Source organism: Mesocricetus auratus, unplaced genomic scaffold, assembly GCF_017639785.1.
Source record: "Mesocricetus auratus isolate SY011 unplaced genomic scaffold, BCM_Maur_2.0 Super-Scaffold_100007, whole genome shotgun sequence".
NCBI lineage: Eukaryota > Metazoa > Chordata > Mammalia > Rodentia > Cricetidae > Mesocricetus > Mesocricetus auratus.
In genome coordinates this window covers 62,620,735-62,641,870 of record NW_024429191.1, presented here as the reverse complement: position 1 = coordinate 62,641,870, position 21,136 = coordinate 62,620,735, and the positions used below count along the sequence as shown (strand labels likewise).

The window sequence follows — 21,136 nt, the reverse complement described above, 5'->3', positions numbered from 1 at the left end:
AAAATTAGGAATTGGTCAAGACTAAAGCAAATGTGAAGCCGAGGCACGGTAATCTGGACTTCAATCTAAAAAGCTCTTCAAGCTTCTCTGATGATTCAACACTCCTGTCTGTGTACATTAGCTGATTAGACTGTGTGGTGATGGCCACTCTGAAGAAGAGGGACATAGATTTGGATCCATGCACAGGGGATATCTCCTAGTAAGATGAACAGCCAGGAGTCAGGTTTCTAAATAGTCTAGAGTTCCAAGTCTTTATCATATTCACACAGCAGTCTGTGCACAGCAAGGGCTCAGGTTTATCTTCCTCAGAAAAGACTGGAGTCCTTGCATTTCTAATCTACCAACATGTGCAGTTCTTGTACTTTTAATTTATGGGTGTTGGGGGGCCCCTCTGACTTGGGAACATATTGGCTTGGTTTAATGCTTGGAGATTATTAAACTTGGAGCTGTGTTCCACTATCAGGTGTACAGATCTTTTATTTAGAAGATATGGTGCTCTAAATGCACAAAGAGCTCCCTGTCACCTTCACATTAAAGCCCCTAGTGCCTGGTAAATGGAATTATATAGCTGTCATCTCCTTTCCCCAAAGTTTTAAGAGTACAATAGGCTCATTTTTTCACACTCCATCCCAGCTTCAGAACTAAGAGACCTACTTTGTATTGATTTAAGGTCTCAGAAATAAATAAACCTGCTTCACCGCTGTGATTCACAACAAATTCATGATACACTATTGCATGATATATTTCAAGCTCTGGCTCCGGCTCTCTTTTTCCTCTGGTGAGTGATGGGGGAGGTGGGAGGTAGCAGGGAGCTGCAAAGCTGACAGCCTGATGGTTATTGGAGATGGCTAAGGACTGCAAATCTAAGAGGAGACACTATTGGAGGAGTACAGGATTTTTAACTGGGAGCTGAGGGTAAGAAGCTAATTTACTTGATTTTCAGGCTGTGGTTGGGGGAGAAGAAAGGTTGAAGAGAGAGGAGAGGGCTGAAAGGGTAGTAAGCTTCAAGTGAAGAACAATCTGAAAAAGAACTATGAACATGTATAGGCAGAGAAAACGTGAAGAAAACATACCAAACAATGGTGTAATGAATGGATGACTAGAAAATGAAGGAGCTGAGGGCAAGATTCTGCCTAAGAGGACCATATTCACAAACCTAAGCAGGCACTTATCTTGAGTTCAGGGAAAACGCTTTACTAGCAGCAGAAAGTAAAGAGATCCTTGTGAACCACGGAATGTGTGAAGTAGAGACACTTCTTCATGTAACACTCAAAGGACACCCCAGAATCTTGAAGAGTGAAATGGTTATCCTGGATGTGGGGCAGAGATACATCAGAGGTCCACATACATAAGGTGACTTAGAGACTGCATGCTGAAGTGAGGAGAATGACTTCTATCAGGTTAGCTTTTGCTTGTGTGCTCTCAAGGTTTGTGTGCCTCAAACTATGATACCTTTACTGATTATGCTAAACCTTGGCATACTTCTAAATGCCTATTCTCTAGACCAAACTATGACCTTTGACAAAGCAGCCAACGACAAGGCAAAAGATAACTGACACCAAAACTTCAAACTTCAGTATGACGCTGTAGGAGATCCCTAAGTCTCTACAGCACAATTAACTTTTAACTGTTCTCTCTCTCTCTCTCTCTCTCTCTCTCTCTCTCTCTCTCTCTCTCTCTCTCTCTCTCTCTCTCTCTCTCTCTCTCTCTCTCTCTCTCTCTTTCTCTCTCTCCTCCTCCTCCCTACACTCCCCCATCCCCAGGATCTCACCATGTAGCCCTGTCTGTCCTCGAACTCACTACACAGACCAAGATTGTCTCAAACCCAAAGAGATCCACCTACCTCTGCAGATTAAAAACATGAACAACTATGCCCTTCAAGATAAATTTTAATTATGTAATTTCACTATTATATACCATAATATATCTTTTTAAAATTCCACTCTCATAACCCATTCTTTCTGTTCTACCCTAACATAGTTCCCTACCTGCTGACCAACACACATCTTAATAGCATCATAATATTGTCAATTAAAAGGAATTTAAGAGCTTTTTTGGACTTCTATTTTAAGGTAAACAACACATTATATGCTTCCTATATTTTTGTTTGTTTGTTTTTGCAACAGGGTTTCTTTTTGTAGCCCTGGCTGTCCTGGAACTCACTGTGTAGACCAGGCTGGCCTCAAACTCAGAGATCTGCCTGCCTCTGTCTCTGGAGTGCTACACCACCACCAACACCATCACCACCAGTTTACACAAAGGACTAACGTCCAAAGTTACTTGCAAGATGGGGACTGAGGAAAAGCCTGGGTTTTGTTTGTTTGTTAGAGAGCATGTGTGTTGCTTAGTTTTTGCCAACTTGACACAAACTAGATTCTCCTGGGAAGAGGTCATCTCAATTGAAGAACTGCCTCCAGCAAATTGGCCTGTGGGATGTGTCTGTGGGGAATTTTCTTGATTAATTATTGACGAGGCCCCAGCTAATTGTGGGTGTGCCACTCCTGAACAGGTGGTATTGCACTGTATAAGAGAACAGACTGGACAGCCCACAGGGAACAAGCCAGTTAGCAGCTTTCCTTCCATGGTTCCACCTCTGCTTCTGCATGACATTCCTCCATGACAGACTATGATCAGGATGTATAAGTCAAATAAACTCTTTTCTTCCCAAATAGCTTTGGTCATGGTGGCTCACATAGAAACAGAAAGCAAATGAGAACACTCTAGAACTCCAAAAACTTTTAGCACATTTCTTTTTTTTTTTTTTTTTTTTTCGAGACAGGGTTTCTTTGTGGCTTTGGAGGCTGTCCTGGAACTCGCTCTTGTAGACCAGGCTGGCCTCGAACTCACAGAGATCCACCTGCCTCTGCCTCCCAAGTGCTGGGATTAAAGGCGTGCGCCACCAACGCCCGGCTTTTAGCACATTTCTACAATGTTTGTCAGTGTGATCACTCCTCTATCTGTATTCCATGCCACAAAGCAGAGGCTTTTCCCTTTATCTAGAAGCTCTGCACTTGAATGTCTCAGTTTTTCCAAGTCCTTAATATTCAGGCCATTAAAGACACATGGGGCACTCTTAGACAGTCAGAGGCAACTTTTGTAATTGAAATCTGAATGACAATTCCACTGTGTAGTATCTTCAAGCCAGTACTCAGGACTTGGCCCCTTACAGATCACTAAGGCTTGCTAACAGAGTCAGGAATACTTAGTAGGGTTTCCCACAAACCTGACGAGTATCAAAGGAAAAGCAAAACAGCTTTCTAAAATGGGACCAGTTTACCAACATTTTATCAGTGTGTAGAAGATGAGCTTGAAAATTAGGGAGATCTGGCCACTACAATATTCTCTGAAAATTCATTCATGGTATCAATGTAAAGCTTACTTGACAAGATGCTAAACAGCTTTTTCACAAAGGAGAGAGACTCCATTTGGAACATATAGGTACTTTCTATGCCAAAAATAAGTAGTAAGGGACTTTTGAAAATGCTAATTGATGGACTGGTGCTTTGAGTGATTGGGGCTACTGTATCAACAAGTCTTTGGGGACCTTGGAGACAGATGATTGACACATATACTACCCTATCAAGACCAAACATGGTGCCACTCCATGGTGATCCACAGTGTGTTACTGGTCTTTAGATAACACCTACTGGGAATATCAATATGTGAATGAACTATTACAGTGAGGATAGCCATCTCACTTAAAAAAAAAAAAAGAATCTTTGCCTTCAGAGAGACAGAAAGTTTAAAGAATACTGTGTTTCTATTTCTTTTCCAGGGTCTGGATAATGAACTGTAGTAAGTACAGACCTGGAATGTATTTTAGAGAAGACTGCAACAGCACCAGTAGTTTCCTATATGAGCTCATCTAATCCCCTCAAAAGCCTTGGTACATAAGTATTATAATGGCCTCCTGTTTTATAAATTAATAAAACAGAAACACACGCTGTGGGTGGGGGTGTTAATAAATTGCTCAAGGTGATAATTTGTAGGTGGTGGAGGCAGAAATTAAACCTGAGGAGCCTGGCTCTAGAGTCTTATGTTGATAGTCAATGAACCTCTTTCTGTCAAAGTACCAATGCTACCCATCCCACAATAATAGCTAAGGAATATTTTCTTCCCTTCTTCAATGTCCCTAGCACCCTCACAACAGCATCATGGGTCCACATGAAAACTGTATACAGTACAAGTCCCTGGTCCCACAGACAATTCTCCTTCATTTGAACCTCACTACTGCATTCAAGAGCCAGATAGATGTAAGCCAGGCAGTGGTGTCACATGCCTTTAATCCGAGCACTAGGGAAGCAGAGGTAGGCAGATCTCTGTGAGTTCGAGGGCTGCCTGGTCTACAAAGTGAGTTCTAGGATAGCCAGGACTGCTATACAGAGAAACCCTGTCTTAAAATACAAAACAAACCAAACAAAAAGAGAGCCAGATGTAACTACACACATTTCATGTTGCATAGTGCAACTTTTTTGAACTAACTCTCAAAAGCAAGATTAGGGCTAAAGAGATGGCTCAGTGAATAAGAGCACACACTGCTCTTCAAGAGGACTTGCATTCAATTCCCAGTGTCCACATCAGGCAGCTCATACCTACCTGTGGCTCCAGCTACAGGGGAACCCCATGCCTCTGGTCTCCAAAAGCACCTGCACTTACATGCACACTCCTACCACATAATATGTACACACATAATGAAGTTAATCTTTTCCTCTAAAAAAGTAGAAGCTTAAAAAAATGTTTACTCCAAGGAAGTCACATATTACCTTCGGAGTAATCAATCCCGACACATCACAGCCATTAGGAGAGGCCTTACCTCCACAGACAACTGCTGTCCTGAGCATACTCATAAACCACAAATTCCGACTGCTGTCAACGATCGGGCTTTTATCAAGTCTGAGGCTGAGAGATAGCAGGCTCTGGCCTATATCAGTGTTCCTTTACAACACAGGCTCCTCTGGCATGGCTGCCACTGGGCACTATGTTAAACACGTGAAATAGAAACTGAGAGGTGCTCAGGGAAAGGAAATATTTATGTCACTGAAAATGTCCAAAAGGCACCCTAACTTAGGAGTTTATAACTGCAAATCATCTCAGCTCCCCAAGGGTCTATGCTGCCAACACACGGCTGCCTTTGTCACACCAACATGAGTCCCTTCACACCAGGCAGTCATACCCATCAGGTTGGCCCCATCACCCTGAGAACTTAGACACCTGCAGCCTATAGTTCCTAAAGTTCCACCTACTGTAACCTGAGAGACATGAAGAAGCAAATCCTAATGAACTTCCATTTATGTTACCACTCTCAACACTCTCTTGTGGACACTAAGCAGAGACTGAGCTCTTTTGTAGTGAAACTTAAGTTAATTCTCTAACTGATCCAATGTTCTCCTGTTTCAGTATTGTTTGGGCCCTGACACCACTAGTCTAACACCTAAACTATAAGGAACCGGAAAGAATTGATTTTGAATTTCATTTGGGCTACCTCCAATCACCAGCTTTGTTTTAAGTGTCAAATATGTACCACAACAGTCAAATCCAGAAATCATCTCTCTCCTCAAGGTAACAATACTCTGAATACTTTATAATTAACTGCAGGCAACAAAACATGGCAGGTGTGGAAGGAACATAAATACTCTGATCACAAGGCAAAAGGACAAAAATACAAATGTGGGAAATGTCTTCTGGTTTGGAAACAAAATATACAGTGGCAGAGAACAGTTTTGAAGAATGAAATGTACAGAAAAGTTGACAAAAATGGAAGAATACAATACTTGTATTTATGATGTAGGTTACTATAGAAGGAAGACAGGGAAGACGAAGGAATCTCTTTAAGTAAGATCCTTTGGAAGTGAAAGGTAAGAAGGTGTACACTAAAAACAGGTCACCAACACCATGTGTGCAGGGATGGAATGCAGACATAAAAGCCGGATGCACACATGCTATGCAATAAGATGGAAACTGTGTGTGCTGAAGCCTCTTATCTTTTAAAGGAACAAACAGCTTACATGTTGCTGCATTACATGAGTAGGATATGTGGCATGTCGACCCTTCCTCTCCCAATCTCCCATGTTAAGTTAAATCAGAGATGGGGCTGGAGGGGGTGGGAAGAACTGGGGAAAATCCAGGAGAAAGAAAGTTTTTAAAAAATCTCTGTCTCAGCAAAAGTTTTCATTAAAATTTTAGACAAATGATCCCTGTGTCCTTCTCTCTTGCTGCCTGGGGCTCCATGCTATTTCTATGCAAATAACAACCTCGTGGTTTATATCTTATTATTTCCACCGGAGCTGCGGCGACATGACCTGAGACGTGTAAGAGGTGGGATGGGGGGGGGTGATGGTGGAAAGGAGAGAGAGAGAGAGAGAAAGGCAGAAAGGGAGAGAGAGATGGAGTGGGTGTTCACTCAAGTGTGAAAAAATATTGTCAGGAGTAAGCGTCAAGAACAAAAAAAATTGCAGGGATAACGTGTTTATTTCAGTCCCCCTACCCCCACCCTATCCCCCACCCCTTGCAAACCAGCACCTTTTAAAATTCATTGGGCATCAGGCGATCATGCACAATCCATCTGCTTTCACTTTATCATTTGCATTTCATGCCTCCTGGCTTTTGATGTGCTGATACTTTGATGCAGTCAGGAGACTCACATTATCATTATTTCAATTTTCAAAGGGGTCAACGGGATCAGCACTTGCACACACAAAATCTTTTTTCCCCTATAACCTCTGTAAACCCCTTTCTTATTCTTTACCCCAATGTTTAACATAAAGGATAAAGACTCCAAAAGGTGAGTATCAGATGTTTACAATTTAATACTGTATATAAGCTTGCATATACCGCCTACATTTCCGCTCTACACATAGGTACATAAATACAGTGAGCAAATGGTCAAGGCTTAAAGTGAAGCCACACAGTACTTTAAACACACAAAGGCTTTCTCATACATGAGCACTTAGGGAGAAGCACATTCAGAAAAAGAGAGGACTCTACAAACAACACACAGAAACAAAGAGAGGTCAACTCACATGAAAGATGTACACTAAGAGTGACTAGCACAGCCCTGGAATGAGATAGAAAGAAATGTGCAGAGAGAATGGTGAAAGACTAGAAAGAGTAAGGATGTTAGAAGACTATTCAGGAGTGAGTCAGAGGGGGCAATCTGAGCGAGGGAGCTCTCTGATAGCGTCCCTTTTCATTCCTGATAAGCAAGGGGGCCAATAGGACATTTTTTCCCCATAAATGACAATGTAATTCTCCATGTAAAGTATACAATGTTGGCTGGAGGGGTGGCTTTCTAGAAGGCAATTCTGAAAATATGGTGGACTAGCATAAAGTACATAGTACAGTGTGAGTAGACTATGAATCACGCACAGTAGGACATTCTTAACGAATGCGCACAAAACTGGGTGTTTTCCAGCAACAAGACTTTGTACTGAAGAAGTGCATACATGAGACAGTAAAGCAGGTGGAGTAGGATTAGGTAACCTCAACAAAGAGCACTCCCTTCAGCTAAACGATCACGCGCTTCTGGGAACCAGCATTGTCAAGATACAGCAGAACGGCCCCTCAATACCCAGGCTCTGCTCTAACAAAAAGCCCTGTAGGCTAGGGAAGAGTTGAACACTAAATTTGACTAGAACAGATTTTAAGAAAAAAACCTCTAGTGTTTTTTTCTTGGCACAAATGAAATTAACTAACAAGATGCACTCAACTCCCTCAAAACACAAAATCTTTGCTGTTCAACAATCTCTGTGTGTAACATACTGGGGGGTGCACTAATGTAACCATATACACTTCAGAAGCACATTCTCTGTCCACATATGAAAACATCACAGAAATACTCGGCTATGTAACATTAAAAATTCTAAAATGGTATATAAAACTCTTTTCAATGTTCATCAAAAACTCATCCTCAGATAATATCCAAAGAGCAACTTAAAAAAATTAGGACTTTCAGCAATTTTTCTCAGTGCAATAATCTTCAGTAGTGGCAGTTCTTTACTTTTGTTTACAGGCTGGTACTGTTTTGCCTTTCCTTAGAAAGAAAAGCAAATCCAAAGGACACAGTTCATAAGAAAGCAGAGAACAAGCTCCCACATCAAACAATTCCTGTGATTTCTGACATCCCCTTAAGCTAACTAGACAATGAAATTACCAACTTTCTTTAAATTGGCCAGCTAGTCCTTAGTCTTTCATTTAAAAACCAAGCCTTAAAGAGAAATTAAAAAGCACTTCTACTACACAAGTGTTCTTTTTCAGAGGTATATTTAGAGATTCCTCAAAACAGCAAAATTGTACATCCTCAACACCCCGACAGGTATTTAATCCATACTCCAAAACCAAGTGTCATAAACAAAATTTCCAGTACAACTTGGTATGTGTATAATTCTATAAGAACAGTCACCAAGCCACATAAGGGAGATCAATGAAAACCTACCCTTTGTGCCAAGTACCAGTATGTCTTTCTTTAGCTTCACAAAATTAAGGTGCAAATTAACAACCCCCCACTTCGGTAGATAAGAAAGCTGTAGAGCTGAGAGTTATATACTTGTACAATGGAAGCCAAGTAATCTCAAACTATGCCATACAAATTCCATACATATATTTCTTGCTCTGGAGAGAAAATAAAGTTCAGATACCTAAAGTGTATGTGAGAGACAGAGACGGAGAGAGGAGGAGGCTGCACTGCCTTGGTTAGTTTTACTCTTGCGAGCAGTAACCTCATCATTTTTTTTTCCCCTTTTAGAAGAGCCCTGTAAGCTTAGATGTATCGCCATGCTCTGAAAGAGAAGGCACATGTCTGTGTCGTTCCTTTCTCCAGCAATCCATCTATGTTCTCCCAATCATTTTACCACTCATTATTTATTGAGTACTTCTACTAGACGAGTGTTCTTTTTCAAAGGCATATTTAGAAATTTCTCAAAACATTAAAATTGCACATCCTTAACACCTTGACCAATGTTAAATCCATAATGTAGAGGAATAAAACAGAAGCCAGTACACTTATATCATAACAGCTTCCTGCATGAGAGCAGATCTCTTCATATATCAAAGGCTGGGACAAAACAGAAGCACTCAATTCTCAGTCTTTCTAAAGACAGACTAGACTATGACCTCTTTGGAGCAGAGATTATATAGTTTGTTCCCATATATATATGTATATATATATATATAATACACATTGCATATCACACACATATAATACATAGGTATATGTTAATATATATTATATATTATATGTATATATAATGGACACACACAACTTGCAATCATGCCTGGTACACAAGTAGGTACTCAAAATATTTAATTGAATGAAATGAATGAATGAATAAATGAATAGACATTCAAGTCCACTGGTAAACATTAGAGGAGGACATACAGAAAGGAAGGTATGGGCTGAAGGCTGCCCTCTAGTCTGGACCTTGAATTAAAAAGTCACACTCTTCAATCATTAAACAATCTCATATACTTGTCCCAAACCCTGGCAACTTACTTTGTTGAGGGCACCAGCTCCTGTCAGAATTAAGTGAGAATTCTCAACCTGGATGGTTCTTTGTCCCAGTCGGACAAGGTAAGCCCCAATACCAATGGCTCGGCATGTAACCTTAAAAAAGAATAAACTGTGCATGTCACTTATGCCTCTGTCTCCCAAGTATTGGGATTAAAGGTGTGTGCCACCACCACCCGGACTGATAACAATAAATTTGTAGATGTATCATTTTCAGAAAATAATTTAGGACTGAATAACAGTAAGGAAGGGCAGAAATAAAGCCAGCCACATACACTGCTTTTCAATAAAATTCATACCTTGGGGGATGTAGCTCAATGGTTGAAAGGGCTTGCCTAGATTATATGAGGCCCCAGGTTCAATCCCCAGCACTAAAAGGAAACATCATTCTAGGAATATTCACCAGGCTGATGGTGATGATCTCATCATAAGCCAATGAGGATTCTCCAGCAATCATTCCAGAACCCCGAAGGTTCTCTGCTCCAAGTCCTTCTTCTTTCCCAATAATATCTGTAATCTTGTACCTGTTGGATACAACCATGCCAAATCACAAAGGTTAAACACAGTAACAGTTAGCTCAAACAGAACAGCAACCTTTATAAGACCATTTAACACAAGCACTTTAATTATTTTTATGTTCTTCATGTCTAAGCAATCTCCATCTTAGCTTGGATACTACTTACTTGGGAGTAATATGCTGTTAACAGAAACAACAAAACCTGGAATTTAGCAGCTAGGTTATAGTTCATTGATACAAACAGTGGTATGGCTCTAAGGATAATCATTTCTGTAAAATGGGAAATCACAGTATCAACTTCTAAGATACAGGAGACACAACGTAACAAGATGACATGACATATCTCAGATTTAAAGGCCCTTTCTTATATCCTTGGACACATTTAAAAAAAAAGCAGGACTAGCTGGGCGTTGGTGGCGCACGCCTTTAATCCCAGCACACGGGAGGCAGAGGCAGGCGGATCTCTGTGAGTTCGAGACCAGCCTGGTCTACAGAGTGAGTTCCAGGACAGCCTCCAAAACAATACAGAGAAACCCTGTCTCAAAAAAACAAAAAACAAACAACAACAACAAAAGAAATGCAGCACTAACTTTACAAAGCAAGTTTTTTGCAGGTTCTGTGGAACAAATGCAAGCTTTGCACAAAAACCAAGGAAGAACAACAAGAAACAAGCGGTAGTCATATGCAAGGTGACTTCCAAGGTCTGAATGGTCTGCAAACACAGTTATCACGCTATTAGTGAGTTTCTGAAGTTATTTAGGAATTAGCTAGGTAATAGTCTCATTGGAGGTATAGGTATGAGGAACAGTTCAAGACCTTAGTTACATAGTGGGTTCAAGGCTAGTCTGAGGTACAAGAAACCCTGTTTCAACACCCCCCCAAGCCAGAAAAACAAAACTGAGATAAATTTTCCAATTCACATGCATTACTTTATTCAAGTAATCATTAATCTCATAGTACAGAGACATTTAACATGCTGTTAACATTTCACCACTTAATTTTAAAAAAAACCTATTATATCTCTGTTTAGTTTAGAGGTGCTGTGAAAAAAATTTTAAGATCCTAAAGGTGCCATGAGCCAGGCAGTGGCGGTGAATGCATTTAATCTCAGCACTCTGGAGGCAGACACATGCAGATCTTTATGAGGTGGAGGCCAACCCCATCTACAGAGCAAGTTCCAGGACAGCCAAGGCTATACAGAAAAACAAAACCAAAAAACAAACAAAAAAAAAATCCAAAATATACCATGAACTAAGGAAGTCTGAAAGCCTATGGCATAACCTATATGAAGAAAACTATAAAACATTAAAAAAATACACATCAATAAGTAGAAAAACAAGCCATGTTTCTTTTTAGGGAAATTAAACAGAAAGCTGTTAGATCCCTATAAATTATATATAAAACCAGTACAATCCAAATTAAAGTCATTATGGAAAGTTCTCTGATGATCAAAACATGTGCTAGGTTTGTTCTCCAGCACCACAAAAAGAAAAAAAAAGAAAAAAAAACAAAAAGCAAAAAAACACACCAGCTAATTGTAACTTGAAAAATAAAGTGAGAAAGCTGTCCCATAGCAATACTGTGGCAATGGCCCAAGAATGTAAGAATTAGTCAATAAATAGTACAGCAATTAACATTGTAGAATATGCTTTCAGAAAGATTATCAAAACATTCAGTCTCACTGGTAATCAAAAATGCAACATAAAGTTGCTGTCTTTAAAATAACACTCATTATTGTAATAGAGTAATTATTATTTTATTAACACTAAAACATAAATATGGACTTTTGACCTGTTAACATCCAGAAATTAACCCAAAGGGTTATACAATGCCCTGTGTTTCAACATCTCCCAACCCTCCCTCGAAAAAGCCCTCAAGAATGAAACAGTTCCTGCCATTCATGTGCTGCATTGCTTTATTCAAGTGATCAAACTGTTAGGACACAAACACTTGAAGATGTTGCATTTAACTACTTAAACAGAAACATCAGTGTATGTTTTAGCTTATGGATATAGTGGAGGAAAACTTTGGCATATCGAGAATGCCAAGAACAAAGAAAGTTTGAGAACCTAATTAGGAACAGTTCTAAAAGTGTCTGTAAAGGAATATTCAGCTCAGAGACTTAATAGTGAAAAGCTGGAAATGACCATTATGATGAAATCCTATGCAACTATTAAACTTCATGTTTACTTCTGAAGAAAGATTAGTTTTATTTGTAATGTAATTCTAATCTGGATATAAGAAATTCCCCTAAAATAAAATTTAGTTCAAAGTATAAATTAAAAAGAAATTCTTATCTACTATAATCCCAATCACATAGAAAGAAAAGATAACAAATACAGAAAAGACACTAAGAATAGCATAGATTCATAATTGTGGCTCTAGGGTAGGCCTATGGCTGGTGTTTTACTTTTTCTTCAGAATTATTTACACATTTCATTGTTTCTCAAATGGGTAAACATATAAATATTACCTAAAAGCCTCCATCAATAGCAGGGCACTTCAGCTAATAAGTAGTAAATCTATGGCACAAATCTAAGATGTCTAGATTATGCAACAAAGCTCTTTGAGGTTATAGGAGCACGAAAGTAAGGAAATATTGTCTTCCCTCTGAGATTCATGGCCAAATTCATCTGAAATATAAATACCCACCTGGATTCTCCTTCATCCTCCACATGTTCACAGTGGACAGAATTGAGTGCACTGACTCTTTTATAATCCTGGGGTGTCAGATATAAATACTTGTATCCCTGTGAAGCACAAATAGTTTTAACTCATTATCTGCCATTTTTCACATAACCAAGACAGAGTCAAACATATAATGAAGCTTGTTCCAAAGCTGGTTTTAAAATGATAAATCATTAAAGTTACTGTCTAACAGAACACTAGCAGAGGTAGTTTGAAAAAGGAAGTTCCTATATTCTAGTCACTGACTATCTGCCCTTGAAACAAGATACCCTATAGTTATAATTTCATGTATGTTCCATTCATTTCAATTTTCAATAGGGTTAAAGGGCCATTTCTGGGTCTTTAGTGACACTTCCATTAAAGATATCAACATGGGATTCAGGAGTTGCATGAATTACTGTTCTTCACTCAAATCCATATCATTATCAAAGTAGAGAGGGGTAAAGTATGACTGAAAGGATCACAAATCTGGGAAGTTAATATTGAAACCAGAGGCCTAAGCAGTACAAACAGTTTGAACACAGAATTTATACTTTTGCATTCTTCAATAAATAAGTACTATTTAACATTCAAAAACCATATTAATACTTAATGGCTTATTTGCATGCCCACATGTACAAACTTACAGTTAAGGTAGAATACCGTGTTATACATGTTTAACATGCTAAAGGTATTAATTTCTTGTACAGAGATGTGGCACAACCATCATGACCAATTCTAAGTACTTCCATTACCCAAAAGAAACACAAACTTGCTAGTGACAACATCCATATATTTTATAGATGAAGTTTAATGAACTATAGTTTACATTCACTAAAAATCCATTGAGTTTGTTATAAACTTTTATTTTTGAGGCATTGTCTGGCTATGCCTCCCAGGCTGGCCTAAGCATCCAGAGGACTTAGAATCACAGAGTTCAGCAACCATACCTGGCTTCAATCATTATAATCTGATGAGTTCTGATAAATGTGTATACTTGTGTAAGCACCACCACAATCATAATAAGAACATTTTTATTATACCTTGAAACAGTCTTAAATATAAGAACATGAAAGTTAGGAAAAGAAACTGAGAAAAAGGAGCCATGAAGGCAGAAAAACAAAGACAAGAAGTATTTTAAAAGATAGAGCAGGGACCAATGGTATCAAATTTGTAACATACAATTTCTGGTGACCTTGATAAAAGTAACTCAATTATAATGGTTCAGGTGCAAGCTTTACATAAAGGGTTCAAGAGAGCAATAATAGAGCCTGGAGACAACAAGAGCAGACAACTTTTTGAAGAAGTTTTGCTCTAAAGGAAAGAAGGGATGGAGGGAGTTACTTGAAGGGTATTTGTTTGTTTGTGAAGGGGAGCTCCAAGAGAGAGGGAAAAGGTGATGAGTCAGAAGCGAGAAGATCAAAGGTATAAATGAGGGATGGTCTTAAGAAGGGGTGGGAATTATTCCATTAAAGCTCAGGAGTGAGATGGAGAGGAGTGGGAACAGACACAGGAAATGCTCATCTACACAACAAACCAGAGTTTTGTTTTTTGTTTTTGTTCTCTTGCAGTACTGGGGAAGAGCTTGGGGTAGAAGCAAATCTCCCTTTTCTTGTTTTGGAGCATCTTGGAAAGGAAGTAAGGACTGATACTAAGTAGGGAAGAAGGTGGAGAGGTCCTGAGGACAGAGGAGAGGTGAACCATCAACCATCTAAGAGTTAATTACCCTCAGATTTAAAAAGTAGGACCAGCCAGAGAACCTTTTTCATCTGTGTGCAGTCGTGCAGGTGCCATGTGGAGGAGGCAAACAAAATTAGTTTTAAAAGCTTTTACTTCTAAAGGTATGGAGTAAACAATTTACAGAGACACAAAAAGATGGCAGTTATATTATCATGAATCTTGGAATTTATAACAAGTTGAATGCCAGCAGAGGCAGGCAGACCTCTGTAAATTCAACTGGGTCTACATAGTGCATCCCAGGCAAGCTAAAGTTACATGGAAAGACTTGTTTCAATACAATACAACAAAAACAAAAGACAACAAACAAACAAAAAACAAAACAGTAAAAATACACCAAATAAGTTGAATGAAATGGGAGCATGGGAAATGGAAAGAAAGAAGTGGTAGAATCATAGTATTTGTAGGCATAAAGGCTTGTTGAATTTTGAGTACTATAGAGAAAATGAATACATGGAACACATATGATGACGATTTGCCAGTCCAGTTCCTGCTCCACTGTTGGCTGCTACATAGGTGTGTGGGATGACCTCTATTCTATTAAGTTCAGAAGCTCTGAGGACAATAGGATGGAAGGATAGCAAAGAGGGATGCTTGAAACATATTCTAGAAAAACTGATCAAGGATGGGACCATTAGAGGAGAGAGTCATTCCCAGTTATGGAAAATATATCCAGGTGAATACAGCAATCCCCAAGAATTATCACATGACTAAGCAGCATTGGAGAAAGTAACAATATACTAGAATTAAAAGATGCAAGTGGGCTGGAGAGGTGGATCAGTGGTTAAAGGCATTTATTGATATTGCTCTTGCAGAGCCCAGGTTCAATTCCCAGCACCTATGCGGGCAGCTCCAACATCCTCTTTTGTTGTGCACAGGTGCATGTACACACATGACATATATATGTGTGTGTGTGCATATACATTTTATGTGTATAAAATAAATAAATTTGGGGACTGCAGGGATGGGTCAGTGATTAAGAATGCTTTCTGTTCTTGCAGAGGACCAGAGTTCAGTTCCCAAATCTATGTTGGGCAGCTCACAACTGCCTATAACTCCAGCTCCAGGGGATCTGATACACTCTTCTGGCATCCAAGGGTACCTGCACACATGCATCCATCCCCACAGAAACACAATAAAAAAATAAATATCTTTTTAAAGATGCAAAGAAAAAGAGGCTACAATCAAAGAGTAGGGAATAGTAAGAAGTAGCATAAGGGGAGACTGTAAGATTGGATTCCCCCACCCCACCCCACAGGGAAAAGGGTCTAAAAGTGGCAATGAGAATTAAAAACTATAGTGCTCCCCCCCTACAAGCTAAATAGCACAAGGGGAGGAGAACACAGCTGCTATTTAAGAAGGAAACAAGGGAATTAGTGTCTCTAGAGACAGTTTCCAAGTAGAAAAGCAGTTTTTGGAAGAACTGATGATAAAAGAGATTTTGCTAATGACGAATAACTGCTCCTAAGTCCCAGAAACCACAGTGGAATACTTTAAAGACAGATATTTTGGGTTTATCATGTGTCATACTAAGTGCATTGTTATTCTTCTCATCTAATGTTCAACCACAGAAACAGTCACCTGTGTAAAAGCTGCAGGATAAACCAGATGAACATAATGAAAACCTGTCTCTAGCACACTGTCTTTAGTTTTGATGTTGTCTGTTTCTCAGTGTGAAGACTGAATTCAGAGCCTTGAGCATTCAAAGTAGTGCTCTATCATTGGGCTACACTCTAGCTCTTAAGAAAGGTGGTCTTATTTTGTTTTAAATTACATTTATTTTGTGTATTATGTGTATGGCAGCATGCACCTTACCTTTAGCCATTTTACTGAGCCCTAAGGGATTTTCTTAAGTAATTTTGTAAATGTTGGCCTTTTAAACTTAAACCTCCTCCTTTCTTCCTCTCTCACATACAAACACATTCCCATACATAAACATACAGAGTCAAGGAGTGTTATCTCCTTGTAGACTGTACCTTGTAGGGATCTTCTGGATCTACCCAGGCCACGTGGAACATATGACGGATTTCTTCTGCCAGTCCAATTCTAGCTCCACTGTTGGCTGCCACATAGATGCGTGGGATGCCTTCTGCCCTGGCAAGTTCAGAAGCTCTGAGAAACAGCAAATCTTCTTGAGGTCCAAAGGACCCAATCCGATATGTAATGTCATTGCCAATGACAATGATATCTCGTCCATCTGGATATTCAGGGCTTTTAAGGCTCATTTTCCAAGCTACCATACCAATCTACAAAGACAGAAACAGATAAATACAGCTTCTTATGTGCATTTATTTTTCAGGTTCCTTGAAGGTAAGACACTAGATTTAGATACATCCTTTAGCAGGTAATGCATTGTGAAAGAACCAAGCTACTCCTTGGAAAACAGAAAAATATTCTAGGACACTGCTTCACATTATTATGGTGTATTCCAAAGTTGTCTCAATTCTTTGATTTACTTAAAGAAAACAGAAAAACTCCACAACTAAATGCACTCAAGATTACATGCTGAAGAATGCTATGGCAGTGGAGGTAAGTCCAGAATGCCCATTCTACCAAACTGCACACTAAGACACTATTTTCAGCTTTAGTGAGATTTGTTTCAAGAAACCTTTAGCACACAAGGGATAGAAAGAGCATCAGCTCTTATAGACTGTCCAACTTTTGTGATCTGAGGCCTTTTTATTGTCCTCTATGAAAGACAGAAAGATTCTTCACTGGCTCAGTCCAGGTATTTTCCATTTCTGCAAGGATTTACTATCGCTCAGCACTGTATCTTTGAGAGCAACTCTTGCTGCTTTCTTCAGCTCCAGAAAACCAACGGAGGCACAGAGCTAATCTCCTGATGCACTGTGATGTATGTAAATCTCTGATCTCTGTTCAGTGGCATCTGACCAGCCACACAAACAAATGATACAGACATGAAAGACAGAGGTGACATGTCTCTTCTCAAACTCTCACAGTCCTCTCCTTTTTAATCCCCTTCTATATGAGAGCTACTCAATCCTACTTGTTTATTTGCTAGTCCCATTTCTTTCCTATTCACTTAGACCTCAGTTACAGCTGCAGTTTTTCATGTCTGCCTGTCTGTTTCCCATATACCTGGATAAATAATGCTTTCCATTCTTTTCTCCTCTTTTTTTTTTTCTGTCTCCTGCTTTTCTCCCTACCCCCACAACTCATATCCAAACACAAGGCCTACCAGATGAGCATTTCTGGCCCTGCCTAATGGAGCCCAGCCACATCTGCAGTCGTGGTCCCTCATCCCCAGGCTGCTGCATATCACCTCATTGGGGAACTGGCCATCAAGAAGGGCCATTAACAGATGTAAATAGCAGCATCCCTGGAAAGTCACATGCATCACCCAGACTCAACCCGGCCAGCGATCATAAGCTCTGAGTACACATTCTTCAATCCAATTGCACATTCACTGTAATCAGGCTGGTTGAAGCTTTCTACACAGCTATTTGTGATTCTCTGCATTAAGAAATATATATGAAACACCCACTGATAAATATAGGCTATGTAATATATCATACCATTGGCCAAATACAGAATGGATGTAATAGAGGAGAAAAATTCCAATCACTTTCTGAGACAAGGTATTACTCTATCCGCTCATTAAAGACAAATAAGGAAAAAGAAGCCTACCATCTGAATGTGGCACAGAGAAACCCCAAATATCAGGATAATCTTAGATTTTAAAAAGCAACAAAACAAGAAGGCTTAACTATAATGCATGTGTGGTGAGAAGTATTTTTTTCTACATTCAAGTGCAGTTTTAGCTAAACCACTCTTCGTTTTTCAGAAAAGAAAAGCTGTTTAATGTCTACTTTCTTGTAAGTGTATTTGTAGTTAGGAAGATTGGTTTTTACAGCAAATTTTATGCTATATTAACCTTAGTCACCTAGGCCAGTTTATATACAAGTCCTGAAGAATCTATTTCGGCACTTGTGTGTTAATGTAAACACTATGACTGTGTGGCACTGGGTAGACAGATAATACTCTTATCTTTCCTCATTATGTAAGGACTCCTGTGCCACTTGGGCAGTCAGTTCAGCAACTGGCCAGGTCATTATGCTTGCAAAATTGATTTCTACTTAGGTGTCAACACAGCAGCACCAAGAACAGTTTTTCCCCTCTCTTCAGTTTTTTAAGGCAGGTCATGTTATATGGCTTTGGATGATCTGGAACTAGTTATGTAATCCAAGTTGGACTGAACTCACTCCTGCCTCAGCCTCCTATGAGTTGGAATTATGAACACAACATGACATCTGGCTTTACATGTTACTCATTCTTTCACCGATCAGCTCCTATTCCCTACTTCCTACCACAACAGAATTGAGAGTGTTAGGCCAGTCTCAGTATAGTAAGTATCCTTATGAGAAAATACTCAGTTTGAGTTAGTATAATGAACACACGAGGAAGCATTTGTGGTTCAATTAACATTAAAATTTGGATTTCATTGCTAATCAAACAGTAGGACATATAAGGGTAAACATAGGCTTTGGATTCACCCAAACTTCGATCTAAATCGAGGATCTATCATTTATTAGCTTAGTGACCTTGGTATATGTTTAACCTTATTGAACGTCAATGTCCCTACATGAAAGACAAAGAACACCCTTGAGTTTGATGAACTACTGGAAGCAGGACTGTATTAAATCCAACATACACAAAGCTTGCCCTTTTCTTTCCTCCCAATCAATCTGAATCCTATCTATTTCAAAGTTTTATTCCAGCTCTATTTCCTTATTAAAGCGTCTCCATCCTAAAGTGACTCCTGTATTCCTGTATTCTCTGATCTTCATGCAAAGAATTCATTTGATAATAGATCAGATACCACTTAGAACCAACTACTTTTTTCTTTTCTTTTCTTTCTTTCTTTTTTTTTTTTGGAGACAGTATTTCACTTTGTAGTTCAGGCTGGCCTAGAACTCATTATGTAGCACAGGGCTGTCCTCAAACTCATGGAAATCCTCCCATCTCAGCCTCTTGAATGCTGATACTGCATGCATGTGCCATCACTCACAGAATACTCATTTCATTAAAACAAACAAACAAACAAACAATACTAGTTGGAAATACTTGGAAAATGGTCAACAATATGGTTTAAAACACTGATCATAACCAATATCAAAAGATTATAAATAGTACTAAGTATCACTAAGTGAACCTATAAGGTAAGAATAACAGCTATTGTCAAATGATTACCTACTACATGCTGCACTGCACTATAAGTTGACAAACACTGACAGTGATTATGAGATTGAGTAAGTCAAGATGTTTTGGTCCAAATGTCAGTTTCATACTAGTTGTAAAACCTTGAACAAAACAAGCTTTGACAAGCCTCACTTTCCCCAAAATAGTACTTAAAGGATTGTTGGGAAGAACACATTAAAGTAGTACAGAGCCTCATACATAAATGGTCTTTAAAAAAAAAACAACTTTAAAAATTTTTTATTTTATTTTTTTATTATTTTAATTTTAAATAGCTTGTTTTACATGTCAATCCCAGTTCCCTCTCCCGCACCCCCCCACCACCCCCCAGCCTCCCCACCCTATAGCCATTTCCTTCCACATAGAGTCTGTCATTTTACTCAGGGCAGGGTCCAGGCACTCCCCTAAGAGTCCAGGCTGAGAGAGCATCCCTCTTTGTGTTATGGACACACGATGTCTGTTTGTATGCCAGGGATAAACACTGGTCCACTGCCCAGGGCCCCATAGGTTGCCCAGGCCTCCTCACTGACTCTCACATTCAGGGGGTCTGGATCAGTCCCATGCTGGCCTCCCACCTGTCGGTCTGGGGTCCAAGAGCTCTCCCCTGTTCAGATCAGCTGTCTCTGCTGGTTTTGCCAGCCCATTCTTTGCCAATTTGTTCTTAATGTAGCTGTTGTCATATCACAAAGGTAGCTGTTATTGCCATAAGGAAACTGGGGTACAAAGTAACTTTGGGGGGAGGGGTTACGGGGAATCAAACCATGGCTCCACACATACTAGGAACACACTCTACCACTAAGCTATATCCTCAGGCCAGTAATTTATTTTTATAACTAGTGTGAATTATTTTTTTAAGGTTAGACTCACAGGAAAAAGAAATGCTGTTTATTTACTAGAGAAATTATGGAAGTATATTTCAGAATATTATTTTTGTGTTTAGCTGAATACAATATGGATGGTGAATATTACAGCATAAACGTAAATGTCACTAATCGCTAACTGCAATGTGCTTCATGGATTGGATTATTAGAAAAAAAAAACTCCTGAAATTCAAAACAAACCTGTTTACTTTATAGAACTGCAGCAATGACAATTTCTTCATTTTGATATTTCTACTATGATTATGTGATATTAATACAAGGGAATATAAAGAATATAGTTCAGTGGTAGGGTGCACACTACAGTGCCCACACACATGTATGCAAGTGTGTAAGGAAGATGCATGAAAAAAGAACTCTCCATACTTTTTCTGAAACTTTTCTGAATCTACAATTACTTTAAAATAGTGCAAACCTGTAATTCCAGCATTCTGAAGGTAGAGGCAGGAGGATTACAAGCTTAAAGTTCCAAACTGGTCTGGGTTTCTGCTATGCTTACCTCTCTCCCTGTACTATATGGAATAACTGTTTTCTTACACACACACACACACACACACACACACACACACACACACACACCTTTTTTTTTGAAGCAAAGTAAATTGGATAGTTGGTTCA

General features: G+C 39.2%; 1 protein-coding gene across 4 annotated transcripts in view; it reads right to left on the bottom strand.

The window, feature by feature from the left end:
• Acaca (acetyl-CoA carboxylase alpha) overlaps window positions 1-21,136 on the bottom strand; it is a 267,912-nt gene that overhangs the window by 50,776 nt on the left and 196,000 nt on the right. For all 4 annotated transcript variants that reach the window (XM_013118312.3, XM_040749367.1, XM_013118317.3 and 1 more), the window contains 4 exons: window positions 16,400-16,669; window positions 12,672-12,769; window positions 9,906-10,026; window positions 9,488-9,598 (listed from right to left, as the gene is read on the bottom strand). In XM_013118312.3, coding sequence (XP_012973766.2) covers window positions 9,488-9,598; window positions 9,906-10,026; window positions 12,672-12,769; window positions 16,400-16,669 — 600 coding nt within the window. The remainder of the gene's footprint in view (window positions 1-9,487; window positions 9,599-9,905; window positions 10,027-12,671; window positions 12,770-16,399; window positions 16,670-21,136) is intronic.